Genomic DNA, 24,073 nt, shown 5'->3' on the forward strand with positions numbered 1-24,073 from the left:
AAAAAAAAAAAAAAAAATCAAGAAAGGGCTGAGGATATAGCTCAGTGCAAAGGCTCTGATTTCGATCCAGCACACACATGCCCCCCAAAAGACATCTGGCTAAGAATTCCAGCCACAGTCTCTCCTGCTGGAATATCTTTAAAGACAGCATAAGGAAGAGCTCAAGACATCAGGAAAGGAAGGAAGGGAAGTCAAAACTTGAGCACTTCCACTAACCACAGACCTGCTAAATTTTCAATGAAGAGTTAACAAATGCTCTGTTGACCAAAACATCAAACCTTTCAACTCCAACTAAGCTGAGAGAGAGTTGCTTAGGTTTCCTGTTGTTACTGGGTTCTGTGGTGCTGGAGTCTCCTTCTAGAGATGATTTCTAAATTCTTTCTGTCCTGAACAAAGAATTTGTCAAGACAAGTTCAAAAGATAGCAGGGATTAAATTTATGAAAGGTATGAAAAGAAAAGAAACACACTGTGCAGAGCAAGTGTGGGCCAATTAATAGCAGGAAAAGAGGAACACGCTGCAGGGTGAGTGGACCACTGAGAAAGAGCACAGTAGCCAAGAGCGCAATGCAGTAGTCTTTTGTATCTCCTGCGCCTCAGGATGACGTCAGAGCTAGGCCGTCCTATCAAAAATCGGCTTGAATTCTCACGACACAATTTGAAGCTAGCATTCTAATTGGTGTGGGGCTTTGAGAATCGTTCTGCCCATGTGCCCTGGAACTCTGTGATTGACGGGTCACGCCCACTTCCCCAGTCCTTTGCCGCCATAGTCTCCTGCCTCACTAACACTGGAATTGTGGATGGAGGTTTTCTAGGTGGTACATGTACCCCCATTTCATGCCTCCCCATGAGTTCCCTCTTAGAAAGAACCTTGGAAGAAAACATTGATCGAAAGTACAAATTGGGATCATGTCTGGAGATGGGTTCAGGAGTGCCCCCGAAGAAGAAAGTGAAGTAGGAGCACGTAAAAGGCCCTGGCCTCAGAAAGCAAACAGTGGTTTTGGGGAGAATGGTCTTAAAAAAAAAACAAACAAGAGCAGGCCTTTCTCCAAGAGCTAGTCATCCCCCAGGGGTCAGCCACAATGACCATAGGATGAAGGAGCAAGCCCAGTGAGTTAGAGATTAAAAACTGAGATAATTAATCAGGAACATTTATTCTCAACTTCAGATGTTTCCTCCCACGTGACAGAACACCATTAGTGTAACAATTCTAGGTTCTCTCTGCCTCCATATTTACGTTTCCCCGTGGGCAAAGTAAAAACTTATTTTATAGTGTTTGAAGGAGAACTTGGGCTGCATAACCCAGCAATTTACTGTCTCTACTCCTGCAGCCCCCTGTCTGTCATACTGTAAATTTCCTAGGGACAAAACTCCTGTTACCAAATAGGTGGGTCTAATTCTGCCTTCAGCTTTAGAAAACTGGGTACTACCACTGAGATATAGTTTTCTCTGTTTTATAGCATTTGTTTCCTGTACAGAATTTTTATGTCTTCATGCAGGCAGAGGTCTTACAAATTTTGTGGTAGGATTTTTTTGTTTGGGCTTTGGTTTTTGGTTTTTTGGTACCGGGAATCAAACTCAGGACCTTGCACTTCAAGGCAGGCACGGTGCCACTGAGCTAAATCCCCCGCCCTGTGGTAGGTTTAATATTAGTTATTTTATGAATTTTGTTGATGTGGTGATAAGGAATTTTCTCTTCATTACATTTTCCAGTTGGTTATTGTTGACATAGGAATTCCTTCACCGTCCCCTACAAGGCTCGTGTTCAGAGGTGGGGATTTTGAAAGGTGGTTGGTGAGTTAATTTATTGGCAAATTCATAATTTCTTTTTAATACTGGGGATCGAACTCGGGTCCTTGCTCTTGCGAGGCAGGTGGTGGAACCACTGAGCTAAATCCCCAGCCCCGGCAGATTCATAATTTGATGACATTCTTGTCTTACAAAACTCCTACTTTCACGATGGGGGAGAACAAAAAACCCCAAATCCTAATTAGTAAACATGCGTCTGTGTCAGTAGATACTCATTCTGGGATGGCATCATTGAGGAGGCGGCCTTCGAGAAGTGAGGGAGGAGGGACCCAATCGGGTACCTTGCCAGGTACAGGTCCAGGTGGTCTGGGGAGCTACCTCCAGGCTGACATCACCAAGTGAGGGGAGCAGTTAGGGGTCAGCAGTGATCACAGGCATCCTTTCCGCTGCTGTCTCCCCAACTCCTCCACCCTACTTTCCAGCTCTCTAGTCTGCCGTTGGCCACCTCACTTACTGTTACTGTTAGGTTTACACCTGGGTGTCCCTACAAAGACTCGCGCTCAAAGGTGGGGCTTTTGGAAGGTGATTGGACGACGGGGCGTAGAGCTGACGGCCATTAGGAGGCGGGGCCTGATGGAGGGGCGGTTCTGGGGTTATCTCCTCCCCAGTTCCTCCCTCTCTCTCCGCTTCCTGTTTCCTATGCCTTGAGCAACTTTTCACCGCCAGAACCTTCCACCATGCTGTCCTGCCTTGGAGCCAGCTGGCTATGGACTAAAATCGTGTGCCAAACAAACCTCTCCTCCTTTAAGTTGTGGGTGTCAGGTATCATATCGTGAAGAAAGTGACCGAGACACCTGCCCATGGAGCTTTTTAATTTCCAAAACCTGTAATTGATGTGTTTTTAGACCCATTATCTCACTTCCTTCTGATGTTAGATTTATATCATAGGATTCTGTGGCTTTCTTTCTTCACAAAAATTACCTCCTTCCTCTGACTGATGACGTTTCCCATATTTCTCGAGTTTTCCTTGTGTTTTTATTTCTGACCAAGGGAGTTCCTGTTTACTTAGTTTGTCTACTGCCCATGGGCCAGGACATGTGGTAGCGACACAGTGGCCACAGACTGTCTTTACAAGGTCTGGGCTCCCGTGTCCTCCTCCTGCTGGGCTCCTGTGTGGGTTGCAACCTTGCCCATAGCCATGTGGCTGCTGCTTGTGCTCCTCACCCTGACAAATGCCCCTGACCCCAGCAACCTCTCTGGCCTCACTGCAGCTGGGCTACATGGTGGGGGGGGGGGTTCTTTGCTTCCTGTGAGCCATGGCTCCTCCATATTTGTCTCTCCCCCATGCCCCATCCTTTCCTCCCTTTCTTCAGGAATTTCTCAACATAATTTTTTTTTTTTTTTTTTTTTGGTGCCGGGGATTGAACTCAGGTCCTTGTGCTTTCGAGGCAGGTGGCAGAACCACTGAACTAAATCCCCAGCCCTCAACATAATTTTTGTATTAGCATATGTTTGTGACAGGTAACTGCAGTAATCTTCAGGGAACTGTATCATATCACATCTTAGGCATCTCTACTCCTTTTCCTTCCCAGATCCCCTACCAATCTGCACAGACTCTACTTCCCTGTCTCCTACCAGCTCCCTTTTATTTTTCTCTTTAAATTATTTACACTTTGGGTCTCTCATTTTAGAGAAACTATGCAGTATTTAATCTTCTGTGTCTGATTTCACCTAGCATTATGATCTCAGTGTGCATCTATTTCCTACAAATGACTCGTTTATCCTTCTTTATGACAGAGGAGTACTCCATGGTATATAAATACCACATTTTCTTTATCCATTCATCTGTTAATGGACATACGGGCTGCTTCCAAGATTTAGCCATGGTGAACTGTGCTCCTATCAATATGGGTGTGCATGGATCACTGAAATATGTTATCTTCTTTTGGGGCAGGTATTGGGGATGGAACTCAGGACCTTGCACTTGTGAGGCAGGTGGCAGCACCACTGAGCTAAATCCCCAGCCCAACCTTCATTTTTATCTCCTTTCAAATCTTACTTTCTGTTATGCTAGGGGACTTTAAGGAAGTGGCCCCCAGCTCACTGGCCATACTATTTCCTCTCAAAATGATGTGATTAATATCCACCAATGAGCAATATGTGAATCATAAGTTTTATTTATAAGACTGGAACACACAAGAGTATTAGTTTGGGTGGTTTTTGCAAGTTTAAATTAATAAAATGCAAAGAATGGCAAATGCATTTCTATTTACAAAAGGCAAATTTAACTAAGAAAGGTCAGTTTTTATTCCAAAATAGGAACAGTGGCATACACAAAGGGATCGTTTTATAAACACTGATCTAAAACTTTTACACTTGTCAACTTTTTTCCTTGGGGGAGGGAAAGATTAATGTTCATTCTTTGGCATCATTTTTTTAAAAGCTTCTTCTTGGATCATTATCCACTAGAGTGCTTATAAACGTCCGAGGCGGGCATTGAAGGATCCATTTGGCTGATCCATTTTTAAATATCTTTACACTTTTCCTTCCACTGTGGGCCACTTCCCGGGCAGTGGGGTGGCCAGCAGGGATCCGAACAGGGGAGCCCAGAATCCCGAAGTTTGGCTTGTGCTTTCATTCTGTCCAGCTGCCTGCTCCACCCCGACCCCGGAACTGTCTTTCAAAGGGGCAGTAACAGCGCCTGGCCGGTAGGTGGCGCGCTGGCGCGCGGGTTCAGCCTGGCTGGGGAAGGGAAGTCGGGCCGGCCGCTGTGCTCCCCTGCGCCCGGGGTCTGCGTCCGCGGGGACTCTTCCCCCAGGAACTTCGCATGGTAGAACAGGCTCGGAAGGGACTGAACACCGAGCGTCTATAAATTAGTCGTCGGTCTGGTTCTTCACGCTTCACGCCACTCTGGTTGCTTTTATTGTTTTTCTTTTCTCGAGTAAGAAATTTGGCTCTTTTTTTCTTTGTAAGTCGAAGTCCAGGTCAACCTCTGCACCCCTATTTTCCTCCTTAGCGTCTTAGAGAGAGCTTTCACCGTGGCCCTTTCTGGGAGCAGGGTTTTCACCCCGCGCCCCCGGTGGCCTCCTTTTGCTCTGCGGTGACTCCGCTGCCTGGCTCCGCCGTCGGCGAGCTCTGAAAGGGCAAACCTGGGGCAGCCCAGAACCCTCTCGGAAACGGTCCCTCCTGTGGCTCAGATGTGCCGGCCCGTGAGCAGGAAGAGCGGCCGGTCCTCGCGCGCGTTGGCCGTCTGGAACTCGTCGCGCAGCCGGAACTGCCACTGGTCCTCCAGCTCCAGGCGCACCACGGTCTGGCGCAGCGAGTTCCGGTCCCGGCAGATCACGCACAGCGTGGCGCCTGCGAGGGCGGAGGCTTGAGGTCAGGGGGCGCCAGAGGCCGGGGGACCCAGCCAGGGTGTCCTGCTCCACGGGAGGTCAATACGGACACCGAGAAAGAGGAGGAAAACAGAACGAAGGAGACCAAAGAAAGAGGAGCCGGCAAAGCAAAGAGTCCTCAGCTCCAGCCCTGACTCCGCAGATCCCACGCCCTGCACGTCACAGTTGAATCCTCTCTCTGCTCCTCCCAGCTCAGCTGGTCCTAAAATACCCTTTGGTTGCTGTTGTTGTTTTTGATTTTTTTTGAGACAGGGTCCCACTATATAACCCAGGCTGGCCTTGAACTCTTCGATCCTCCTGCCTCAGGCTCCCGAGTGCTGGGATGATAGACGTGCACCACCACGCCTACCTCCTAAAATACTCAAAATATGAGAGGAAGGTCAGGATGAAGGACGACCAAGGACAGGGGAAAGTCCCCAAGGAGCTGAGCACGATGGAAATACAGATTGACAACCAAGGACGGGAAGGTCACCAAGGAGCTGAGCACCATGGAAGTACAGATTGGAAGTCATTTTCTTCTCTTTTTTTATTTTTATTTTTGGTACCGGGCATTGAACTCTGCTCCTTGTGCTTGCTAGGCAGGCGGCAGAACCACTGAGCTAAATCCCCAGCCCTTGGCAATCATTTTCTAAGGGGACATAGAACAAGCTTTGTCAGTTTCAACTACTGTATCAGGAAAAGGAGAAAAACTGGAGAAAAGAGAAAGGAGACTGCAGGACCTCGTACCAGGAAGGAGCCTTTAAGGAGACCTGGGCTTTGATGCAAAGGGTTTGGAGGGGAAAGGAAAACAAGGTAGAAATACCTGCCACTCCCCCAAAGGAGAGGGCACGCAGGTGCCTCCGCTGGACAGGGAGAGGGGAGAAAGGCCCCAGATCCACCCCAGATGTCAGCTTCTTTCCCTAATGGTTCCAATCACTTCCTCTCTCTGAGCCTCAGTTTACCCAGCGGTAAGTGAGGCCGAGGGGGTGAGGTCCTGTCTTCAGAGAGGACCGGTGACAGCACACGATTACCTGTGAGGAAGTGGAACTGTTTCAGGAAGCCAGCCCCCACAAAGGAATCACACAGGTACAGCAGGAGGCCGCTGAACCTCAGGTCGGAGCAGCTGATGTTCAGAGAGTGCGGCCTGGAGCTCACGTAACAGACAGAAATCTGAAAAACAGGAAGCTGAGAGTAGTCTCTGTCCACGAGGAGTCAATGGTGTTACACTCGGGGTGGACAGCTAACTGATGCCAGCCGCTCTGCTATCCTAAAAGCCAATTCCAGAAGGCTTAACCACACTTATCTACAAGGTGTAATGAAACGATACAGTGAATGTTTAAATTTTTAAAAATGTTTAAGAGTAAAAGATACATTGTTATGAATCCCTCAAAATACTTCTGTTCACTTCCAACATGCTCATCCCACCGTCCTCACCACTTTCTGCAGCAGCTCTGAAGTCCTCTTTCCTGAGGGACTTTACCAGATGTGATCACAAATACAGTGACTGCTGCTGCCTAGCGCCATCCCACTGACAGGCAGCTCATAAACACACGACGCTGTGTCCTCATCCACCTTAGTCACCGGATCTGGCACCGTGTGACTTCCCGCTCTTCCCCAAAGTCACAATGACCACGAAAGGGAGACGTTTTGAATCCATCAGGACATGGAGGCAGCCAGGACAGGGCAGCTAAAGACCCTCAGGAAACTGGGCTCCAGAGCTGCTGCAGGAAGTGGCAGAGACAATGGGATGAGTGTGTTCAAAGCAAGGAAGAGGATTTTGAGGGGGATTCATGGCAATGTGTCTTTGACTGCAATAATTTTTTTAAAAAAGGAAAAAATTAAACATTCATCATATTTTCCAATCACACCTCGTATTCATGAATTCACTTGAGAACCAAAAGTGTCTTGGCATCTGAATTGGGTTTGATTCCTAAGGTCTTCTGTTTGGGCAAAAGCAACTCAGCTCTCTCAGCCTCGACTCTGCCAGCTGTCAAGCGGGGTGAACACCCGAGACTCGGTACCCACAGGCTCCACCCACACCCTGGATTCAGTCAACCACACAACAAAAATATTTGACGAAAAATACTTGCGTCTCTCCTGAACACACAGACTTCCTGTCAGTATCCCCTAAAGAAGACAGTATCATAAGTGTTTACACTGTGTTAGGTATGATAAGCAAGCTAGGGATGATTTAAAGTGCAAAGTTTAGCAGCAAACCCTACATCCTGTGATACTAGAGGCCTGAGCTGAAGCTGCTGGTACCCAGGGGGTCCTGGAACCAGTCTCCATGGATACCAAGAGGCTGGTGTCCTGGAAGCAGTTTTCATGGATACCAAGGGATGCTGCAGCTCTGAAGCAGAGTTCCCCTGTCCTGGCGGCACCTCTGCCCTGAGAGTCCCGTGCCCACGTTACCTGAGGCCCCAGGTTAAGATAGCAGTCCACGGACAGCACGGGGTGCCTGTGGTTCTTCAGGGCCAGCGGGAAGAATCGGTGGCTGTGGTGCTGGAGGAATTTCTCCAGCAGCAGCTGGGCGGGTGCTGCGAGGAACGTGTACTTGCTATCGGGGGCACAGATGTACTGGGCTGGCACAACGGCTACAGAGCTGTCAGACACCTGTGGGGCGAGGGTGGGATCAGGCCGAGGGGAGTGGGCTGGGAAGGCTGGGTAGAACATCGCTCGGCCAGCCACCAAAGCATACTTCAAGAATCAAGTTCTTCATTAAGAAAAATTAGGTTTTGAGCCAGGCGTGGTGGTGCACACCTGTCATCCCAGCACTTGAGAGGCTGAGGCAGGAGGATCCCAAGTTTGAGCCCACCCTGGGTATCTTAGCAAGACCTTGTCTCAAAAACAGAAAAGAGAGCTAACAGGTTAAAAATCACACTGAGCAATGTGAAAGATAAATTCGTTTTAAAGGCAAATCAAGCTGTTTGGTAGAAAGACTGAAGATGGTAAAGACCTCAAATCTCTCTAAATTAAACCACAAATCTAATACAGTTTCAACTTTAAAGATTCTCAATGGGGATGGCAGTCATGAGTTTAACTCAGTAACTCCTAATTCTTCTGTAAGACGAGCCTCAGGTTTTTGTTTGTTGGTTTTTGTTTTGGGTTTGGTTTGTTTCTGTTTCGCCTTGTTTGCAGTATTGGGGACTGAACCCAGGACTGTCACACTGAGCTACATCCCCAGCCCCCCCCCCCTTTCTTTCCTTCCTTCTACTTTGAGACAGGGTCTTGAGAAGTCGCTGAGTTCCCCAGGCTGGGCTCCAACTTGGGATCCCCCTGCCTCAGCCTCCCAGAGCGTGGGAAGCACAGGCCTGCCCCACCAGGACCAGCTCCAGCCTTGGGTTTGAAGGTCCCGCCCACTTCCGGGATGGGCGTTCTTCCCAGAGGAGCTCTGAGCCCTGTCGGGCGGCTGGGTGGGGCTGGGGGCCGCTATACCAGGACCTGGAGCAGACGGGAGAGTGGGAGGCTGGGGAAGGCGGCCGGCGAGCAGGCTGCACGCTTAGGCCCCGCCGCCGCTGCCCGCCACTGGTCCCCCGCTCCTGCAGAGGCCGCCGCTGCCGCCCCGCTCACCTTGGACGTGATGTGGAAGCCCCGCTGGCCGCCCACCGCGATCTGCTTCTTCATAACGCTGAAGCGGTTGAAGCGGCACAGCAGGAGCCCGGCGCTGTGCACCCGCAGGTTGAAGTCCACGTCATCGCATGTGAACCTGCAGGGGCAGAGGGCGCGTGGGGCAGAGCACGGCAGGGCCCCCCACATCTGTGGACGGCCCTGGCCTGGGCGCCAGTCCTGGCTTTGTCCTGGGCCTTCCCCCGTGGGCAGGCGAGGCAGAGTGGACAGTGACATCCACGTACACCCAGTCACCGTCAGGGTCGAGTGCCCGGCACCGTGCGAGAAACTTCAGACACCGTCTATTTTTTTGTTATTTTTGTTTTATGAGACAGGGTCTCACTGTGTAGTTCAGGCTGGCTGTGAACTCACAGAGATCCTCCTGCCTCAGCTTCCTGAGTGCTGGGATTACAGGTGTGCACCACCACGCCCTTCAACCATTCCATTTGTTAAAAATGCAAGTCTCTGGCCGGGTATTTAGCTCAGTGGTTCTGCCACCTGCCTTGCAAGCCCAAGGTCCCGAGTTTGATACTCGATATCAAAAAATAAATGCAAGTCTCAGGGTAAAACTGCAACTTTTAGGGCCAGAATTTAGCTCAGTGGTGCTGTGCCGGCCTCACAAGTGCAAGGTTCTGAGTTCGATCCCCGGTACCACAAATAAATAAATAAATAAATAAATAAACTAAAACTGCAATTTTTGTGGGTTGTTTTGTTTTGAGTTTTCGTTGGTTTTGGGGGGGGGGGGGTTGCAGAGCTGTGGTGAAACCAGGGCCACTTTTTATAGCTGAGAACAATGGCTGAGCGAGAGGGTGGCCCACACTGCCAAGACACTAAGTGTGGAGCCCAGGCTGCAGTGGGTTAATCAGTCTGGCTCCTAAACTGACAATTTAAGTGGCATCGGGGCCTGTGCCCACTGCCTGGCATACACAAGGAGTGATCGAAATATATGGTGACTGCTGCTGCCGAGCATCATCCATCGGAAAGGCAGCTCCTAAACACACGCCGCTGTGTCCTGTCCACCTTAGTCACCGGATCTGGCACCGTGCAACTTCCTGCTCTTCCCCAAAGTCACAATGACCATGAAAGGGAGACGTTTTGAATCCATTCAGGACATCAAGGCAGCCAGGAGAACGCAGCTAAAGACCCTCAGGACAGAGGACTCCAGAGCTGCTGCAGGAAGTGCCGAGGAGGATGGGATGAGTGTGTGCAAAGCCGGGGAGGATTTTGAGGGGATTCGTGGCTGTGTAGCTTTTACTGCACCAGTAAACATTCACTGTATATTTGGATCGCACCTCGTAGAGACCCTCGGTAAACACCTGCTGATGGATTATTCTCCTTCCTGCAGTGCTAAAGGTCCCAAAAGGCAGCGCATTCAGAGAGGGAGACAGAAAGCACAGGTGGGCAGCGCAGAAAAAGAAAGCCCCTTGCCGGGGTGCAGTCTCGGGAGCGGGGGCGCTCACCGGTTCTGGCTGTACTGCACGTTCTGGGTGAGGTCCACGTTCAGGATGATGAAGTCGTGCACATGGCAGCGCGAGAAGGGCTCCCGCACGTCGCGCGTCCCGCTGGCCCACTTGCGCATGCCCAGGAGGGCGTAGTGCGTGATGTTGGGCGCTGCCTCGATGTGCTGCAGGATGTTCTTCAGCGACACGTTCCTCTCCGACCACGAGAACTCCCTGCCCGGGACGGGGACTCATGACCCTGGGCTGCCGCGGACAGCAGCACCACCCTCCCGGCCGCCCGGGGTGCCGCTTTGCACTGTGACCCGAGGTGGGCACCCTGCTGCAGGCCGCACCAATGCCAGGATTTCTTTGGGCAAAACATGCTCACATCCTGCCTGGCGTGGTGGCGCACGCCTGTAATCCTGACACCCGAGAGGCTGAGGCAGGAGGACTGCCTTGAGTTCAAGGCCAGCCTGAACTACACAGTGAGACCCTGTCTCAAAAAACCAAAACAGAAAAAAACTTGAAAAACATTTACACAGTTTAGCTGATCCTCACAACAAACTGTAGCTTAGGTTGTGTTGTTTTGTCCTTTTGTGGTGCTGGGGATTGAAGCCAGGGTCTCATACATGCAGCCAGGGGCCTTGAACTACCTGTAACCCAAACCTTAGTTTAGGTTTTAAAACCTTCCCAAGATGAGGAAACTAGCCAGATTGGGTGGTACATACGTGTAATCCAGCACTCTGGGAGGCTGAGGCAGGAGAGTCCCAAATTCAAGCCCAGCCTGGGCAATTTAGTGACCTAAGAAAACCCTCTGGGGACTGGCGGGCCCCTTGATGTGGGGGTCAGGGTTGAATGGCTGTGCTTGGTTTGGGAAAAGTTCCATGTATAAGTTATCCTCTGCATACTGCACTAAATCTACAGTGTGTGATTTTTAAAATCTACATTATACTTCAATAATTTTATTTTTTTAAGACAAGGTCTTGCTATGTAGCTCAGCCTAGCCTTGAACTCACTGTGTAGCCCAGGCTGGCCTTGAACTTGCAGTGACCCTCCTGAGTGCTGGGATTACAGGCGTGTGCCACCATGCCTGGCTCAGTAACAATTTTCAAACATTAAAAAAAGCTGGGCTATTTATTTTCAATTTTCACCACTGAACCTGGGGCCTAGCACTGAGATACATCTCCAGCCCTTTTTTCTTTCTTTTTTTACTCTCAGACAGGTCCCTGCTAAGTTTGGGCTCCGACTTGCAAACCTCCTGCCTCAGCCTCCCAGGGTGCTGGGATTCGAGGGCCCGTGTGGTTCAACACAGCGCCATGCCTGGGCCTCTCACCGGCTGCGCTCCCCAGAGCGGTCCACGTCCACCACGTTCCACATCACGCAGGAGTCGTCGGAAATGACAATGAACGGCCAGATGTCCTGTGGCTTGATGCCCAGCTCCTCCTGCCGGCTCCGCTCCAGCTCCAGGTTGTGGTAGGACAGCTCCTTGATCAGGAAGTGGGCAGCACCTGGAAGGGCATCCTGACTCAGCTGTCCATACCGCCCCGCACAGAGCCCCGGCTGCACACGCCTGCGCCCAGGCTTCAGATGTATCTGGCTTCCACAGACCGCTGGGCTGAGACAGCGCCCTCTCTGAGTTGTCCACACTGCTGTCCCCCTCTAGTGCTGAAGAAAAAGAACGGGCTGCGTCACCGTGCCACCTACCCACTCCAGCGTTGTTGAAGATGCTGGGCAGGACCAGCATGATATGATTGGGCCAATACTTCTTGTAGATGGCCATCTCATACTCCTTGACGACCAGCACGTGCAGGTGGCTGGCACCGTCCATGGCGTGGTACAGGTTAAAGAGCCCGTGTTCATGCCGGCCAGTCGTCGGTGTGAACGTCGGACTTTTTATGTACTCCTGACTCTGCAGGGCAGAGGTGTGAGAGGGCTTTGTCAGCAAGATCATTGCCCCTCCCGCCTTTGCTCATTTTGGTTTGGTTTGGTTTGGTTTGGTGGCTGTGGACTAACAGTCCCCTCCTCTGAAATGCAATTTTGCAGGGTCTTGCTGGACAGCTGGGACCCAGGGGGACTCAGGAGTGATTCTGACGAATAAAATGCAGGGAAAATGAGCCCTGCTGGCCCTGAGCGGTGCCTGATGCAGAGCTGTCCCCTGAATGTGGCTCCCCAGGTGCCTGGGGGACCAGGGCCAACCCAGCCTGAACTCCTCAAGCCCGGGCTATAAATGTGCATTGCAGCCAGGGCTCCAGGCCCACTCTCATGGGAAGGCTTTGGATAAATGTGCCCTCTTGTGTCACATTCATGGGGCCACTGCACCCTGACCCCAGATGTGAGGTGGCTTCCTTTTTTAATTTGCTTGTTTGGTGCTGGGGATTGAACCCAGGGCCTTTGCACAGAGCTGCATTCCCAGCCCTTTTTATTTTGCGACAGGGACTCACTAAGTCACTAAGTTGCCCAGGCTGGGAGGCTAAGGCAGGAGCATTGCAAGTTCAAGCCCAGCCTGGGTAACTTAGTGACTTAGCGAGACCCTGTCTAAAATAAAAAATAAAAATGGCTGAGGGCCGGGGATTTAGCTCAGTGGTTCCGTCACCTGCTTTGCAAGCGCAGGGACCCGAGTTCGATCCCAGGTACCCCAAAAAAATGAAAATGGCTGGGGATGCAGCTCCATGCAAAGGCTCTGTTCAGTAACACACAGGATCGTTATTGCCCAACTTTACAGATGAGAAAACAGAGGCTGAACACCACAGCAGGGTTCCAGCTCGAGGCCCCAGCCCACACCACTTCCACCCGCGCCCCCTCGTACCGTGTCGGTGACCAGTGGCAGACGCATGCTCTCCAGCTGGCCCCCAGGCTGGCTGAAGACAAAGTGGTGCTCCTTGGACTTGGGGATGATGAAGTGCAGCTGCACCTCTTCGCCAAGCATGGAGTAGGAGAAGGCGAAGGCGTGCAGGCTGGACTCGTATAGCTGGGCGAGGCAGGAGACACCGCTGGCATCAGATGCCACCCCAGACCCCAGGCCAGGGGGCCGAGACCACACTCAGGTCACAGCCAGTGTCTCCCGGACACATGGTCCCGCCTGTGCCTTCCTGCACCAGCCCTTCCACTCTCTGGGTGTGAACAGACCCCGCCCTGTGCACGGCCAGCTACAGCCGCCACGCTGCACATCCCACTCATACTCCCAGTAACGCAGACCCCACTGCAGGCGCTGTGTGTAACAGCACCCAGGGGTCTTCCCAAAAGAGCTAAAGACACCCCAAAATCGTATCTTACGGTCCCAGGCACCACTCATAGCTGAGTCTTGGGATCAGCCCATATGTCCATCAGCAGATGAATGGATGAAGGGAATACAGTATTTGTATACCACGGGAGCACTATGCTGACATAAAGAAGGATAAACTCGACTCATTTGTAGGAAAACAGGTGCACCTTGAGACCTTAATGTTAAGTGAAATAAATCAGACATGCAATCTGAACTATCACATGGCTGCTCATATGTGAGGAACCCGGAGTATAAATAAATAGCAAACTAAAAGCTGACAGGAAACAGGGAGATTAGATCTTTTTTTTTTAGTACTGCGGATCGAACTTGGATCCTTGTGCCTGCGAGGCAGGTGACGGAACCACTGAGCTAAATCCCCAGCCCAGGATTAGATCTTTAGAAAAAGGGAATGGGATCAGGAGATGGAGGGGCAGGAAGGGGACATAAATCGAATTACGGTGAGTCAGGTCCACGCACCAACTCCCCACAGTGCACGTGAGCGTTATGTACTGGAAAGGTGCTAATAAAAGGTGAGAAAAGGAATAATCAGCAGTTCCACTGGGTCCAAATAAACTCTTCTAACATTTTTTTTTTTTTTGGTACCGGGGATTGAACTTGGGTCCTTGCGCTTGCAAGTCAGACAGCCGAACCACTGAGCTAAATCCCTGGCCCTGTCTTCTAACATTTTTATTTCTTGGAGCTGGAGTTTTTCTTTCAAGGAAGAAAAAAATACCTGAAAGTTTTCTTGCATTCCTCACCGGGAGTTGGAGCACGGACACAGCGCATCTTAATTCCTTTTCCTCCCCACCGCATCGCTTGGTCCCCTTCCCTTTTGAGAAAGATCTGTCTCCCTACTTCCCTTTGTCTATCTTTTATTTTGCTATTTACACTTTGAATTTCTCGTATAGGAGGAACCTTGTGATATTTAAGCTTGTGCGTTCATTTATTTATTTAACATTACGGACTACTGATTTTAATACTTTAGAAAAATTGCTCATAGGTGCTCTCTTAAGTTCCTCAACAGTAAAGTTACATAGTTTAAAAAATACATCAGTGCTAAGTCAGACAGGAGGGCGCACGCCTGGGATCCCAGCACTTGGGAGGCTGAGGCAGGAGGGTTGCCATGAGTTCCCGCCCAGCGGGGGCTACATAGTGAGTTGGAGGGCAGCCTGAGTTACATAGCGAGACCCTGTCTCAGAAAAATGCAAAACAACAAAACAAAAAGTGAACACTTAAGACTCCCCACACCCCTGACTCAGTGTCCCGCAACACCCAGCCCAAATGATGCATCAGGCCACGGCCCCACTCCCCTGGCGGCCACTGCTGTCCCTTCCCCTCCCACAGGAAAGGCGCCCCTTCCTCACAGTGCCCGCCGGAAGTGTGTGGGATTCGGGGGCTCTGCAGTTGGCTATTGCAGAGGCTCCGCCAGTCTGGTGGCCCTCGTCTGAAATCAGAAAGTTTTTCAGCATCTGCTCAGGGGTGACTTTGGATTTTCAGATTAGGATAAGGAGGTTTTGGTGGAATGGAGGAAGAAACTAGACAGGGTCTCCTCCCGGCCTGTGTGTGGCTGGGACACAGACCCTGGGAAGCAGCCAGGACTGAGAGCCAGAGCCCCGGGCTGGCACCATACCATTCATGTCTGTCCAGGCAAATTAACTTCTTTCTTTCTTTCCCTTCCTTCCTTTCTCTTTCCGGTACTGGGGATTGAACCCAGAGTCATCACACTAAGCAACATCACCAGCACTTTAAAAACTACTTTTTATAATTTTTTATTTTGAGACAGGGTCTAAGTCACTAAATTGCCCAGGTTGGGTTTGAACTTGCTTCACCCTCCAAGAATGCCAGAATTACAGGTGTGTGCCACCACATCTGGCCAAGCAAATATTTTCTATCACAGAAGAACACTGGGAAGGACTGATGGGAAAAGTGCCTGGACTTGGCTCGGCATACAGCAGGTGCAAATTCTTCCCCTTAGTGATGTGGTTTGGAACCCTCCACCCCAGCTTCCCCATGTTCTGAAATCTTGCTCAATGCACATCTCCCTCCCAGCCCCATCCCTGAGGATGTTGTTCACATCCACATCCCCAGTGCCGGGGACAGAGGAAGCACAGGAAGTGAGTGTATGTGGCACCAAGCCAACATCTGGAATTGCTGGGGCCTGAGAGCCAGGACACCCAGTGACCACTGATGCAGATGCCCCAGGGAGTGGCAGCCCTGTGTAGGGGCAGAAGGGACACGCAGGGACAGGATGTTCTGCCCAGGAGCAGTCACCAAGGCTCCGGGCTGGCCAGCCGGCGCCTACCTGGTAGCGGGGGTGGGAGCCCATGTAGTGCTGGCACTGCTCGCAGTGGTGGTAGGTGTTGTGTGCTGCGTACTTGGACAGCCGCATCCGGGCCGTCTGCCGACGCACAGGGGGGTCCTCGGGCCTCCGGGTCCCTCTGTCTGCACAAAGGCCCCAGGGTCACAGAGCGGAGGGGCAAAGGTACTGTCCCACCCCTGCCTGTCTTTACCAGGTGTGGTCAAAAATGAATGCAGCTGCCGAGCCCAGGCAACGAAAAGGCAGCTCCTAGAAATACAACGTGTGTCCTCATCCACCTTAGTCACCAGATCTGACACCGTGTGACTTCCGGCTCTTCCCCAAAGTCAAAATGAGCATGAAAGGGAGACGTTTTGAGTCCATTCAGGACCTAGAGGCAGCCAGGACAGTGCAGCTAAAGACCCTCAGGACAGAGGACTCCAGAGCGCTGCAGGAAGTGGTGAGGACGATGGGATGAGTGTGTGCAAAGCGAGGGGAGGATTCTGAGGGTAATTAATGGCAGTGTGTCTATTACTGTAATAAAATGTTTTAACCTCCACCATATTTCCAATCACACTTCCTACTTAAGGGTCTACTAAACATCAGTTTAAACTGCGTGCGGACTTAATATGCAAACACTGTAATGCTGAGGAATTGCCCCGATTTTTTTTCTTCAAATGATTTGGCAGGATTAAGGGGTTTTTGTTGGTCTGCTGTTATTGGTTTGTTTTTTCCAGTACTGGGGATTGAACCCCAGCCCTTTGCACTGAGCTACTTCCCCAGCCCGTTTTAGTTTTTATTTTGAGATAGGGTCTCACTAAGTGGCTAAGTTGGTGCCACAGTGGTTCCTTCCTCCTGCGAGCAGGTGCCTGGCCTTCTTGGTTTGGAAGCAGGTCAGAGTCTGCCACCACCACCAGATTCATCATTAAGAAGACACAGCTTAGCCCAGCTGAGCTCTAGTGATATATAAGTTGGTATGAGCTGAGCGTGGTTGTGCATGCCTGTGATCCCAGCACTCTGGGAGGCTGAGGCAGGGGGATCTCAAACAGCCAAAGCTGGGCAACTCAGTGACTCTCAGGCAAAGCAGGGCCCCAGTCTGACCTTCCCTCTTGACGCCCTTCTGGTGGGAACAGATCAGACTGGCGTCCTCGTACTTGGGGTCGTGGATGAGGTAATCAAAGGGCATCTTCTGGAGCAGCTCTGGGTCCGGCCAGGAGTCACTGAGCTGGGCGTAATGCCCCTCGGATTCTTCCCGGGGGCCTGCAAGGTGACAGGGAGGGGATGGCATGAGGAAGAGGACGCTGTTTCCCTGTGCCCGGGGAGAGGCCAGGAGCAGAGCTGTCGTTTATTAGCCGCTTCAAGGAGTCTGAGGCAGGAGGATTGCCACGTCTCAGGGCCTCCTGCCAAGGTCTGATTCTCGGGACTGTGCCAGGGAGGTGACAATGTGCCTTCTGGTCCGTGACGCCAGGGGCCGGCTCTATCCACGTGCTGACACTGCTTCCTCCCGGGTCCTGCCGGGGCCCTGGGCCCGCGCCTCCTCCAGCGCCACCTCTGGGACCACAGGGTCCGGCACCCCGGGGGCCTGAATCTCTCCCGCCAGCCCTCATGGTGCCACAGCAGCCAGCCCTAGCCTTGGGCCTCCCGTTTGCCGCCAGCAGCATTTACAGCCCCAACCCCACTTCCCATCACCGGCGACAGCTTCCACATGACGGGCACCGCTGGGCCACCACCGGGTGCTCCCCAAACCTGTGCCGACTGCACGGGGCAATAACAGTCAGGCTGTGTGACTCAGACAGCGCAATGCACGCTTTGCATGACCTGTCGTCTGCAGCGCACTGAGATGTCAGTCTGCAGTGATTCATGCCCACGTTCATCACGATCTCCTAACTGCCCAGAACACAAGAGCAGGGATGTGCCCAGAAGGAGGGAGCTAGGCATGGTGACACATGCCTGGCACCCCAGCCCTCTGGGAGGCTGAGACAGGAGGATTCCAAGTTCCAGCCCAGCCCGGGTAACTTGGTGACTTAGCGAGACCCTGTCTCAAAATAAAAATTTTTAAAAGGGCTGGGGATGTAGGACAGAGCAAATTGCTGGATAAAAAAGAGAGAGAAGGAGGAGGGAGATGAAGACTTACTGTATACTGCATAGATGCCCAGCACTTCCTGTGCGTATCAGATCTCCATAACCCCCTGCACAACGGCAATAACTATTTTATGAGGCAAAATAGAGGGAGTGGTGATGTTTCAAAATGGGCTTGGACGTTTGCGGAAGTGGGTTCCAATCCTGTCCCTGTCACTGGTCTCTCCGGGAAATGAGACGACAGCCCTGCAGCAGACGGAGCCCTGAGTCCTGAGTTCTGTCCTCGTCAGACTGGGTCTCTGAGACGCCGTGCGGGCCCTCGAACTCACGAGAACAGCGGCTCGGCCACAGCCGGTCACAGCGGGGGCTGCACCTCAAGGTCCACAGCCAGCTCCAGGGGCCCCCGCGTTCCGCTTACTCCTCATTTGCCCCAAATGTCCCCCTCGCTCAGCCCGGCCACGAGAGGGCGCTCCACTCGCCGATCACTCGGGGACCTGCAATCTTTGCCCTCTCCCTGCTTTTGTTGTAAACTTTCCGTGAAATTTACTCTTACGCATTTGCAGCACAGAATGAGCACATCCTCGTGGGGTGCCGGCGTGTGCCCAGCGCATCTTCAGTCTTTTTACATCCCCTTCTCCCTCATTCCTTGGTCCCCTTCCTTTTTGCAAAAAAACTCTATCTCCTTCTTTCCTATGATCTATCTTTTATTTTACTGTTTATACTTTGGGGTTTTCATAAAAGAGAAACCATAAGTGATTTATTTCACTTCACATTATGGTCTCAAGATCCATCCATTTTCCTACAAATGGCCCAAGCTTATCCATCTTTATGGCAGCGTGGTACTCCATGGTGTGTAAATACCACATTTTCTTTACCCATTCATCTGCTAATGGACATGTAGGCTGCTTCCAAGATTTAGCTGTTGGGAGTTGTTTAACACCAGGAATTTTATCCCTGCAAAGCTCTCTAAGGTTTGGCTCAGATACTGAAAGGAAGGAGTGAGAGTGGAAAGTCCCAGCAGGGCTGTCGGAGGAAAATCCCATCCTGAGAGTGACAGCACAACAACAGGTGCAGGGACACTGATGGAGTCAGCAGAGACCCAGCCCCGGGCCCCGGGCCGACCCTCACCAGTGTTGATCTCTGCCTCGTCGTACACGTCCACCTCCGTCAGCCGCACGAGCATCCTGGACAGGTTGCTGAGGAACTGCAGGTAGGCCCCCGTCTTTCCGATCTGCAGAGACATGGTCGTGAGGGACACCCACCCGCTCCTGTCAGGCTCGGAGGATGAAGCCTGAAGCCAGGGGGCGTGGGCAGGGGACGGCAGGAGCAGCAGTCCTGGTGACCCCGTCACCCGAGCTCACTCCACACTCACCCTGAACCAGCCGTGGTTGCTTTGTTTGCTTTTGCAGCACTGTGGGTGGAACCAGGGCCTTCACACTTGGCTGCGCCCCAGCCTTTTTTTTTTTTTAATTTTGAGACAGTGTCTCACTAACTCACTAAGTTACCAGGCTGGGCTGGAACTTGGAATCCTCCTGCCTCAGCCTCTCAGAGTGCTGGGATGACAGGTGTGCACCACCACGCCCAGCCACCAGCCGGGTTTTAAAAAGGACTTTCTCACAAGCTGAAGAAAGCTCCCTGAAAAACAAAAGAACTGGCCACGTGAAACACAATATCCTCGAGGAATTCTGCACAAGACACAATCAGGTGAAGCCTCGCTTCTCTCCTGCTGAGCCCATGAAAGGAACTGTTCTCTTCATCTTTCTCTCTTCCTGGACCCGAGGCCCCTGCTCCCCAACCCGGCACCCGGCCAGTGCTCTCCCTGTGCATCTAGTTCATTTAGATTACAGCTGATTGAGGGGCCCAGGGCTCCTAAGGCCCCCACCACCACCACATGGTCACCCAGCACTGCACTTTCCGAGTACCTCAACCCAACTCCTGCTCTGGAGCAGGAACTCAGCAAATCTCTGCAAACAGAAACAACTAACTTCAAAAATGAAAATATGAGGGGCCGGGGATTTAGCTCAGTGGTTCCGGTGTCTGCCTCGAAAACGCAAGGTCCAGAGTTCAATTCCCAGTACAAGAAAAGAAAACATGACCCAGCCATGGTGGCACATGCCTGTAATCCCAGCATCCAGGAGGCTGAGGCAGGAGGATCACCTCGGATTCAAGCCCAGCTTGGGCTACATAGTGAGTTCAAGGCCACCCTAAATGACATAGTGAGACCCTGTCTCAAAGACCAACCAACCAACCAACAAACAAACAGAAAATTTGACATACAACCAGGAGAAGCTCCAGAGAAAATATTTACAATACATATAATCAACAAAAGATGAAAATCTATGCTATGTAAAGTCTACAAATCAACAAAACAGTTGAACTGCCTAAAGAAAAAACAAACAAGAGATACTCATAGAAAAAAAAAATTGAAAAAGAAGTAACAACAACCAGTGACCACGTAAAACTATGTCCCATCTTTTTAATGACACTGTGATACACTATTTCTCTCCTATGGAATAGCCAAGAACCCTAAATATTGATACTATCCGGCCAGTGTGGTAGCACATGCCTATAATGCCAGCACTCTGGGAGGCTGAGGCAGGAGGACCCCAATTCCCATCTGGAAGCTTTGTTTCTAATGGTTAGAGTCAGTGGAGACTGCACAGGTTTGCTGTCAAGACCAAATGTGATCACGTGGGAAGGAAGAATCTTAACTGGAAACTGTGACGAGCACCCACAGGATATCTCTCCCTCCACCCCAACCAGGCAGAGGAGGAAAGGGTGGTTAGACAGCGGAAGTCAGCTGGCCATGAGCAGAGGCTGAGTCTGCCCTAGTTCACCTGCCCACTCCACCACAGGAATGGCAAAAACCATGGTGTTATGATTCAGACCTAGATGCCCCCCAAAACCTTGTGTGTTCAGAGCTGGGTTTCAGAAAGTGACTGGGCCATGGAGCACTGTGCTCCTCAGTGGATCCATCCTGGGTGAGTTCAGGGCTGACTGTGCTGTAGGAGGTGGGGCCTGTTGGGAGGAGGTCACTGGGGGGAGACCTGGAAGGGTGAGTTCCTGTCCCCAGTCCCTCCCTGCTCTCTCTGCTTCCTGGCGGCCATGAGGTGAGAGCCCTCCTCCACCAGGCCCTTCCGCCACGATGTTCCTGCCTTGGAGCAGCCGACCATGGACTGAACCCTCTGAAACCATGAGCCAAATAAACCTGTCCTCCTTTAAGCAATGACAGGAAAATGGCTAAGAAAACTGTATACTGTCACCCTTAAGCCTGCCTCTCTAGTGTGACCCCGGGACAACCCCAGAGCCTGGGCCATGGGCACAATACCCACCTGCGGGGGCCCACTGAGCAGCAGCCGGCGGGGATGAAAGCTGTCCACACGGCCCTCAGCGCGGTTGCCATAGTCCATGTGGCTGGGCCGGGGCACCGTCCACTGTCGGTAGTACAGTGACTGCTCAGTGGAGGTCATGGTCTTGTTGAGCAGGGGCCGGAAGGAGCTGGTCCACATGACGGAGGGTGCGGGCAGCAGGGAGGTGGCCTTGGGCAGGCCACTGCTGTCGGTGGCAGTGAGCATGTCGTACACCAGCTTGGGCAGGAAGACGACGGGTGGCTGGCGGCAGGCCTTGGCCAGGGCGCACTTCGAGGCCTGCAGGAGCACGTCGCCCGAGCAGGTCGCGCCCGGGGAGGAGGAGGACTGCTGCGAGGACGAGGTGGCTGGCACCTGCAGGCTCCGCTGGCCGGCCCTCGGGGCACAGTTGGACCGTGGCTTCTCCCCGGGTGCCCTGGCCTCCTCCACGGGGCCAGTGGGCGGGGAGGACCTGGCCGGCTCCCCCTGCACAGGGCCAGGGGGCTGAGCCGCGGTCTCGCTGCAGGGGCCCAAGCCTGGGGAGAGAGGCCCGGGTCAGGGAAGCCCAGGCCCCTCGGCACAAAGCCCGCTGCCCCCGGCACGCACCCAGGCCCCCAGCTCCCAAGGGTCCTGCACTCCACCGGCCTCTGCAGCCCACAACAGCCCAGCCACCAGTCCCTCGCAGACCCTCACCAGACACGAGGGAGGACAGGGAGGAGCACGCCGAGTCGTGGGAGCAGGACCACTCCCTCTTCATGGGGCTGCGCCTCTCCGAAGGCCAGGCTGCTCCGAAATGTGCTGGAAATCGGAAATCCACCGGCGTCACCAGCCCCTCCCAGCCCCGCACCTTACGTGGCCGGGCCGGCGCCATCCCATGTCTCTCACCCTGCTCCTCCATCATTCCTGCTTTGATTTTTGTGAGATAAGGTCTCCTGGAACTCAGGGTGATCCCCCTGCCTCAGCCTCCCAAGTGCTGGGATCACAGGCCTGCCTCCTTCCTCCCTTCCATCTGCCACTTCCCAGGAATCCTGAGTTCACCACACTTAGATCCCAACTGAACTCACAGGCGGCCTGGCCACGCCCCAGGTGGCGGCCCCCTCACCTTCTGTCCCTGCCTCCTCGTCCTCGGAGATGCTGGGCTTCTCGCCATCGCTGTCTGGGGTCTCGCTCTGGGCCACCTGCTCCGGGGCCACCTCACTGTGGACAAAATAGGCGGCCAGGCCGAGCTCCTGCTCCAGGGCCGAGCGCACCAGGCAGGAGGCGTTGATGAGGCGAAGGTCACAGTACCGCAGGGACCTGGCGGATGGGTGGGCACGGGGTCAGGGCTCCTTCCCTTCCGGGCCTGTGCTCGGGGCGGCCCTGACCCTCGCCTCAGGACAGCGCTGCCTGCGCCCCAGCAGCATGGAGCTCCGCGGGCTCCCCCGACACCGGCTGCAGTGCACACTGTCGCACGTAAGCAGAACGGCACCAACTTTCCGGTCAGACCAAGCGGGCCTGGAACCCAGCTTTGTTTAAGGGATTAAAATTGACACTGTGCTCACTCTGGGACTTTTTTTTTCTGTTTTTCTTCCCGGGTCTCGTTATGTAGCCCAGGCTGCCTCAAACTCAAAGTGATCCTCCTGCCTCAGCCTCCCGAATGTGAAGCTCTGATATTTTTGGATCTGCCAGATGGGATCCAAGCGCATCGACACTTGTGAGCCTGACACTGAGTCGTTCCGGGCCAGGGTCTGTGTGGGAGCTGGGCTATGACAGCTCTCAGGTGGGTCTCGGCCACACTGACCTGGAGATCTGCCCTGCTCAGTGGCCTGGAGACAGACATGGGGGTGACCTGGGTCCCAGTGGAACCGCGACCGCAACGCCAGCTCATGCTGCGTGGTTCTGCAACGGTCGGCCCCAACACAGGCACCCACTGCACCCTAACTCCACTGCACGCCCACAGCTCCTCGAGGAGCCCAGCGGTGGCTTCGAGCACTGAGGACAGCTCCGCGCTGCCCCTGGAAGCCGGCCACAAATACATGACCTGACCCTGGGGATGCAAACGGTGCCCCCTACAGGCAGGCAGCAGCAGCCCCGCGGGCGCCCCCCACACCTGGGCAAGGACTCGCCGTGCGGGTCCATCCCGCTGAAGATGAGGATGCAGGGCAGGCCCTCCAGCTCCAGGTACGTCTGCGGCCTCCACTCGGCATCCTCGATCTTCTGCCACATCTAGAGACGAGAGAGACAGGCCCCCCGAGTCTCAGCCTCCCGAGGGCTGTGATGGCGTGTGTGCCACCACGCCTGGCTCCCCAGCCCGCCCGGGCTCGAACGTGCAACTCTCCTGCCTCAGCCTCCACAGTACTGGCCTGGCTGGAGCCCGTGGCCCCGCGCCCTGCGCCACCTTGAGCTGCTTCACGAAGTGCGTGCCCACGGAGAGGCCGGAGCGCGGGTCGCCCAGGATGATCTCGAAGTGCTCCTCCAGGGCCAGCCGCGCCCGCACATGCGCCAGCCGCTCGTAGGCCACTGCGGCCAGCGGCGGGCAGGGCACACGCAGCAGCACCATGAGCCCGTGGCCACGGGGACACTGCCGGGGAGCGTGCAGGAGGTTCTGCGTGATCTCCAGCGTCTCCACCGACGTGTGGTTCTTCATCTGCGGGAGGCCGCGCGCCGCCATCAGCGCGGCCGCGTAGTGCTGCACCAGGACCAGCGTGCGGATGACGGCGCTGTGCAGGCGTGGGAACCTGCGGGTGGGCGGGCAGCAGCGTGACCCGGGGGCCCAGGACACACAGCTCGCGAGTCCCGGCCGGGGCAAGGACGGGTCTTCTTGCCAAGTCCCCCAGGCTGGGCTCCAACATGGGATCCTCCTGCCTCAGGCTCCCAGAGAGCTGGGTTGACCGGCGTGCACCACCGCGCTCAGCCTGATCTGATTTAGCAGAGGGAGAAGAAG

General features: G+C 53.4%; 1 protein-coding gene across 5 annotated transcripts in view; it reads right to left on the reverse strand.

The window, feature by feature from the left end:
• Positions 1 to 3,902: 3,902 nt before the first annotated feature.
• Greb1 (growth regulating estrogen receptor binding 1) overlaps positions 3,903 to 24,073 on the reverse strand; it is a 76,203-nt gene continuing 56,032 nt past the window's right edge. For all 5 annotated transcript variants that reach the window (XM_087199695.1, XM_087199696.1, XM_087199697.1 and 2 more), the window contains 16 exons: positions 23,528 to 23,867; positions 23,240 to 23,355; positions 22,253 to 22,446; positions 21,844 to 21,948; positions 21,136 to 21,686; positions 18,932 to 19,034; positions 16,826 to 16,984; positions 15,731 to 15,870; positions 12,973 to 13,134; positions 11,871 to 12,075; positions 11,500 to 11,674; positions 10,188 to 10,400; positions 8,692 to 8,827; positions 7,534 to 7,734; positions 6,153 to 6,291; positions 3,903 to 5,104 (listed from right to left, as the gene is read on the reverse strand). In XM_087199695.1, the coding sequence (XP_087055821.1) occupies positions 4,941 to 5,104; positions 6,153 to 6,291; positions 7,534 to 7,734; positions 8,692 to 8,827; positions 10,188 to 10,400; positions 11,500 to 11,674; positions 11,871 to 12,075; positions 12,973 to 13,134; positions 15,731 to 15,870; positions 16,826 to 16,984; positions 18,932 to 19,034; positions 21,136 to 21,686; positions 21,844 to 21,948; positions 22,253 to 22,446; positions 23,240 to 23,355; positions 23,528 to 23,867 (3,103 nt within the window). In that variant the 3' untranslated portion in view covers positions 3,903 to 4,940. The remainder of the gene's footprint in view (positions 5,105 to 6,152; positions 6,292 to 7,533; positions 7,735 to 8,691; positions 8,828 to 10,187; positions 10,401 to 11,499; positions 11,675 to 11,870; positions 12,076 to 12,972; positions 13,135 to 15,730; positions 15,871 to 16,825; positions 16,985 to 18,931; positions 19,035 to 21,135; positions 21,687 to 21,843; positions 21,949 to 22,252; positions 22,447 to 23,239; positions 23,356 to 23,527; positions 23,868 to 24,073) is intronic.

The sequence above is a fragment of the Heterocephalus glaber genome, unplaced genomic scaffold (assembly GCF_053883595.1).
Source record: "Heterocephalus glaber isolate CG9 unplaced genomic scaffold, H.glaber_assembly_v1.0 deba00001724, whole genome shotgun sequence".
Taxonomy (NCBI): Eukaryota; Metazoa; Chordata; class Mammalia; order Rodentia; family Bathyergidae; genus Heterocephalus; species Heterocephalus glaber.